The 5,624-nt window shown below is 37.3% G+C and overlaps 2 protein-coding genes across 2 annotated transcripts; one reads left to right on the top strand and one right to left on the bottom strand.

Moving 5' to 3' along the window:
• Positions 1-242: 242 nt before the first annotated feature.
• Positions 243-1,942, top strand: LOC146636870 (uncharacterized). Its single transcript, XM_085350390.1, has 5 exons — positions 243-285; positions 362-706; positions 797-1,129; positions 1,525-1,751; positions 1,847-1,942. The coding sequence occupies exons 1-5, from the start codon at positions 243-245 to the stop codon at positions 1,940-1,942; spliced, it is 1,044 nt and encodes a 347-aa protein (XP_085206516.1).
• A 1,806-nt stretch (positions 1,943-3,748) lies between these two features.
• Positions 3,749-5,624, bottom strand: LOC146636869 (uncharacterized). Its single transcript, XM_085350389.1, has 5 exons — positions 5,582-5,624; positions 5,161-5,505; positions 4,738-5,070; positions 3,928-4,053; positions 3,749-3,834 (listed from the first exon to the last, which is right to left on the bottom strand). Exons 1-5 carry the CDS (start codon positions 5,622-5,624, stop codon positions 3,749-3,751), a joined length of 933 nt encoding a protein of 310 aa, XP_085206515.1.

The following is a 5,624-nucleotide window of genomic DNA, read 5'->3' as shown; positions in this document are numbered from 1 at the left end:
TAAAAAACACATAAGGCTGAATGTCAAGTCCTTTTACCCCCTCAGCTTTGATGGCAGGGGACCTCAATCTCTCTCTACGCCACGTTACTCGAGAGAGCCAATCATGTTCTGCAGTGTGATGGTGATAAACCAATCAGACCTGTCAGATGTGGCAAAATGTAGGACAAGCTGGCGTTTTTAAATCTGAGAAGTATACTGCTGCTTCATTAAGCGTGGACTGCTGTACTGAAGAAGGAGACAAGATGAAGATGTTCTTTGTGAACGTTTTCCTGATCTGCTCATTATGTAAGTAAAAGAAATTTACTTGTGTAAACTTTTGATCTTCATTTGTGTGAAACTGAGTCTGTCTGAATTATTTCAGGTGCAGCACAGTTAAGTGACGTCTCTCAGCCTGAATCTTTGAAAACAGTGAAGATTGGCGACTCAGCTACTATTAAATGCTTCATAAAGAGCGCATCAAAGAAAACCTTGTGGTACAAGGTGACTACAGGGAGGAAACTACAGCTGGTGGTAAAAACTAATTCTCAGTATAATGTGAGAGAGTTCAGTGATGAATTTGTTAACCGTTCTTCAGTTAAATTTGACATGACTAACAATCATCTGACCATAAATAAAACATCATGGGAAGATGTTGGAACATACTTCTGTGGAGTCTTACACATAAGTGAGGTTCAGTTTGGGTCAGGAACATTTCTGATATTGACAGGTATGTTTGGACATGTTTGCATTTCAAATACTTTCAACTGAATATGAACACAGTGCTAACAATCACAGTCCAAATGGTTTGTTTTCCAAGGTGCAAAGACAATCAGCGACTCTGTCGTCCAGCAGCCAGAATCAAAGTCAGTGAGGTCCGGAGACTCTGTGACTCTCAGCTGTTCGGTTCACTCTGCTCAATGCACAGCAGAACTCACTAGTTTCATGTGGCTGAAAAACTCGGATCGTTCTGCTCCAGAGATGATTTATTGCTCTGACAATAAGAACAACATCTCCCAGAGAACTGACAGAGGACGAACTACCTGCGAGTACAACTTTGTCGTCAGGAGCCGGGATGATGCTGGAGTCTACTACTGTGTCGTCAATGCATGTGGACAAATACTGCTTGGAAATGGGACAAGAATCAATAATGGTAAGACACTAGCAGTGCATTTTTCAACTTTTTAAGGCTTTCAATTTAAGCTTCAACGGTTTTTAAATGTGTTTCTTTAAAGTGTAGTTTCCAGTAGATTAGATCCAAAGACAACAAGTTTGTGAAACTTTGCCAGATTTGTCCTTTTTATCAGAATGTCAGATCTAATTAAACCCTCTAAAAATACCAATACCCCCAAATTCAAATTCTGCTTGGAAATGGGACCAAGATTGGTTTTAAGTGTAAGTAACTTTGCAGTAGAAAATCATGCATTTAAAATTTCCAAAATGCACGTATGGTGGTTAACTTTTTAAGATCTTTTTTGCTTTTTATTTTATACATTAGAAGTTGCTTTGAACTGAACTTCTTATGCCTCCTTCTGTCTGCATTTGCAGACGGCATCAATTATCATGAGACACCAATACCATGCATCATCATCATCATCATCATCATCATGGGTGTTTATCTGGTTTTCGCTGTGTTCATGATCAGTAAGAGAAACTGCTACCACTGTACAGTAACCGATGCTGTTGATCTCTATACTGTATGTTCCACTGAGCATAACACCAATCACTTTGCCTGCTTTTCAGAGTTTAGCTCAGGACTTTCACCTCTGTCCAAGGTGTGTGCTGTTTAGTTGAATATTTATATAATCATTACACCATCCTAAGTGGCTCATAACTTTGATTTCATTCACATTATTGTACTGTTTCTCAGGTTCGAGGTGAAGAAAACCTCGAAATCAAGAGATCAAATGAACAGAGAGATGGTATCTGGAGTGAATGTGTGTACTCCAGGGTGAAGCTACACTGAACTGAAGCCGTTACGACTTTGATGCCAAATGTCTAGACATGAACTTATTACTGCAGCTTTGAAATGTTTAGGCTGTTCTCTAGCTCTTTCTAACATTATCCTGCTCAATCGGTTTAAAGCCTGCTCTTTTTTTCTTTGTTTTGTTCTAAATAAAATTTTTGTTATCTATTCTGTAAGACAGAGGCGTGTGAGATGAAAGCTGACATGTTGATGTAATCTCTTGCTCACTTTCTCTTTCTGTCATTTTTATATGACAGACCAGTTTCTTGATCATTAATAAACCCAAATCTTGACTTAAAGTAAAGCATTTTAATCTTTTCATGCATCGTATCTCAATTTTTTACTGTTAGCACCGAGGGGGTAAATTGGGTGTTTTTAAACTGTTGGTCTGCATCTATGGCCTTGTGAAGTCTTTCTTCTCTTTGGGGTTGTCTTTTGATCAATTATTAATTAATTCATGTTTAAACTTAAATTTGAGTTCTCATATGGGAATATTTTCAGTTTTGTTAACTAAAATTTTCAAGCTTTTATGTTACAAAACATTGATCAGCAATAACTGCAGGCTGTATCTTTCTTCTTGCTCAACCTGAACTACTTCCAGTTGATATTTTCTGCAGGCAAGTACGTACAAAATGCTTTAGAGAAAGGTTCAAAATTATGATTCCCTGACAATTACAGAAGCCCTGAGCAAATTTAAAGTGCATGACAGCAGGTAAACAAATGAGCTTCTATTATGGCTGGTCTCCTGGTGGAAACACACGTTTTCCTATATCCTGCTTAAGGGTATACCTCTCATGGCTGTACACACTACATCACTGGCTCTCATTACTGTCAAAAACCAGCCAAGGACTGGTCAGGGATACAAACACAGTCCTATCACTGCCATCTTAACCTTCTGTATCTGTTCATGACTCTGTTTAACTTAAAATATTATATTGATTATAGAAGAAGGGTGTTATCGTTGGTGAGTGTAGGGTTTTTCCAAACATGAACATTTTTATTGTAAAACATTTTGCAGAAAAGATGCTCACTTAAAACATTCATATTAATCTGAAGAGAAAAGAAGAGAGGAATCTACATTTTAATATATTGTCGTGTATGATATAAGTCACAACACATTTCTCTGAATTAAAAGATTTTTTTTGTTACACTAGTTAGTGTAATTTCGTAACCAATAGCCTTGCTGCCAAATGCAAACCTACAGCAAACATCACATAGCAAAGTGTTCTGCAGGACAATTTGTGAAATGGAAAGAATTTCAATCCAAACATAAAAGTATATCAAAACAGTACATTTGGTTTTCACAGTGCAAAGCAGAGTAAATAATTGAAGACTTATACATTCCATTAGTGAGAAGCTGGTTGTTAAACGTGACAGTCCATGAAAAGCATGCTGGTTTTAAAATCCGAAGGATACAAAAATGTGAATTTAGCCTACAAAGAGGTGAAGTTGAGGAAATGTTCTAAACTTCTTTGATTATAGTTTGAATGCTTCTATGCACCACTGAACAGAGATATACTACCTATGAGGGTTGCAAGACATCCCTTAGCCATTATTTGTCATAGCTTGGTCGTATTCCCCTGATGAAACGTTGATGTTCTGTTGTCAGGGTTTGAGTGTAGAGTAAATTACAGCATCTTTGTTGGCTTTTACTGTAGGTTGTCTGGGCCTGATACTATTGTGAGTCAAACACACAGATGTATAGACGACTGTATCACCAGTCTGTGAAAAAAGGAAATTTCAATAAATAAATATATAATAAATATAGTCATGTCCTGACAAACAAATTAAAATATGTGAAATAATCTATTGCTGTTTGATGACTGGGATAGGCTGCCATGAGGTGGATGGACTAAGACAAACTCTCACCTGACCGCCTTCATCGGCCGCTTCTGTGGAAAAACAAGCATTAAAAGATACCTATAGTTAGTAGTTACTGCAGAATAACAGAATGTGGATCTCATCCTGCATAAAGTTTTACACACCTGCAGATTTCTTCATTCTTGTCTTGCAAAATGTCACTACAAGGAGGAGCGTCACAGTTCCAAGAACCATGTTTGACAGCATCAGTGCAATAACGGTCGGACTCAGTGATATGCTTTCAGTGTCTGCTGTCAACATGATACATGATTTAACATTTAATAAACACACATTTACTGATTTAGACAACACTAATTGCGATTAACTGGATTTAATGTAGAATTTGGCTACTGACTGTTACCACAAGCATTTTGTTTTCTACACAAATGGGTCAACAAAGTCAGACAGCAGTGAAACAGATAAAGATAAATGAAGTATATGGTATATTCAGATTTTTGGTTTTTTTACCACTTGCTGTGATAACCTGGTGCAAAGTGAAAACCTTATCTCATCTCTGATCTCTTCAAAGCTACCACATTTTCTTGACAAACACTTATATGAAGAAGATGATCTGCCACTTGACTTGAATGGGTGGTTTGTGGGTTTTTTATTTTTAATGCGTTTAACTAGATCTGACTTTCTGTGGACACCGTACGTACTTCACATTGCCTCAGTTAAAAATAAAAAAAATTAAAAAACTGAACTGATCGGTTTTTCACCCTCTCATTTATATATGTTAAGGTAAAGACTTTAAAAATATTTTTTACAAATAATCAGGTGGCAAAATAGTTTTTGTAAATTTGGACTTTTTGTTTCAGTGAAGGTTTTCTAACTTTTGAACAATTTGTCAACTGCACTTTGAAGAAAAATATTTCAATACCTTTGAACTTTAAAGTGAAAGTAAAAACTTTAAAAATGCACTGCTAGTGTCTTACCATTATTGATTGTTGTCCCATTTCCAAGCAGTATTTGTCCACATGCATTGACAGCACAGTAGTAGACTCCAGCGTCATCCCGGCTCCTGACGACAAAGTTGTACTCGCAGGTAGTTCGTCCTCTGTCAGTTCTCTGGGAGATGTTGTTCTTATTGTCAGAGCAATAAATCATCTCTGGAGCAGAACCATCCGAGTTTTTCAGCCACATGAAACTAGTGAGTTCTGCTGTGCATTGAGCAGAGTGAACAGAACAGCTGAGAGTCACAGAGTCTCCGGACCTCACTGACTTTGATTCTGGCTGCTGGACGACAGAGTCGCTGATTGTCTTTGCACCTTGGAAAACAAACCATTTGGACTGTGATTGTTAGCACTGTGTTCACATTCAGTTGAAATTATTTGAAATGCAAACATGTCCAAACATACCTGTCAACATCAGAAATGTTCCTGACCCAAACTGAACCTCACTTATGTGTAAGACTCCACAGAAGTATGTTCCAACATCTTCCCATGATGTTTTATTTATGGTCAGATGATTGTTAGTCATGTCAAATTTAACTGAAGAACGGTTAACAAATTCATCACTGAACTCTCTCACATTATAGTAAGAATCAGCTTTTACCACCAGCTGTAGTTTCCTCCCTGTAGTCACCTTGTACCACACGGTTTTCTTTGATGCGCTCTTTACGAAGCATTTAAAAGTAGCTGAGTCGCCAATCTTCACTGTTTTCAAAGATTCAGGCTGAGAGACGTCACTTAACTGTGCTGCACCTGAAATAATTCAGACAGACTCAGTTTCACACAAATGAAGATCAAAAGTTTACACAAGTCAATTTATTTTACTTACATAATGAGCAGATCAGGAAAACGTTCACAAAGAACATCTTCAT

The sequence above is a fragment of the Diplotaxodon limnothrissa genome, linkage group LG3, assembly GCF_057381915.1.
Source record: "Diplotaxodon limnothrissa isolate DT_005_m linkage group LG3, D_limnothrissa_male_GT1.1, whole genome shotgun sequence".
Lineage (NCBI taxonomy): Eukaryota > Metazoa > Chordata > Actinopteri > Cichliformes > Cichlidae > Diplotaxodon > Diplotaxodon limnothrissa.
Note: the sequence above shows the minus strand (reverse complement) of the source record. Positions and strands in the feature narration are given on the sequence as shown.

What these genes read in the sequence shown, in the direction of transcription:
- LOC146636870 (XM_085350390.1), top strand. Translation starts at nt 243, where the DNA reads ATGAAGATGTTCTTTGTGAACGTTTTCCTGATCTGCTCATTAT. An exon ending in TTTCCTGATCTGCTCATTAT is followed by an intron (nt 286 to 361) that starts GTAAGTAAAAGA and finishes GAATTATTTCAG; the next exon opens with GTGCAGCACAGTTAAGTGAC. An exon ending in AACATTTCTGATATTGACAG is followed by an intron (nt 707 to 796) that starts GTATGTTTGGAC and finishes TTGTTTTCCAAG; the next exon opens with GTGCAAAGACAATCAGCGAC.
- LOC146636869 (XM_085350389.1), bottom strand. Translation starts at nt 5,624, where the DNA reads ATGAAGATGTTCTTTGTGAACGTTTTCCTGATCTGCTCATTAT. An exon ending in TTTCCTGATCTGCTCATTAT is followed by an intron (nt 5,506 to 5,581) that starts GTAAGTAAAATA and finishes GAATTATTTCAG; the next exon opens with GTGCAGCACAGTTAAGTGAC. An exon ending in AACATTTCTGATGTTGACAG is followed by an intron (nt 5,071 to 5,160) that starts GTATGTTTGGAC and finishes TTGTTTTCCAAG; the next exon opens with GTGCAAAGACAATCAGCGAC.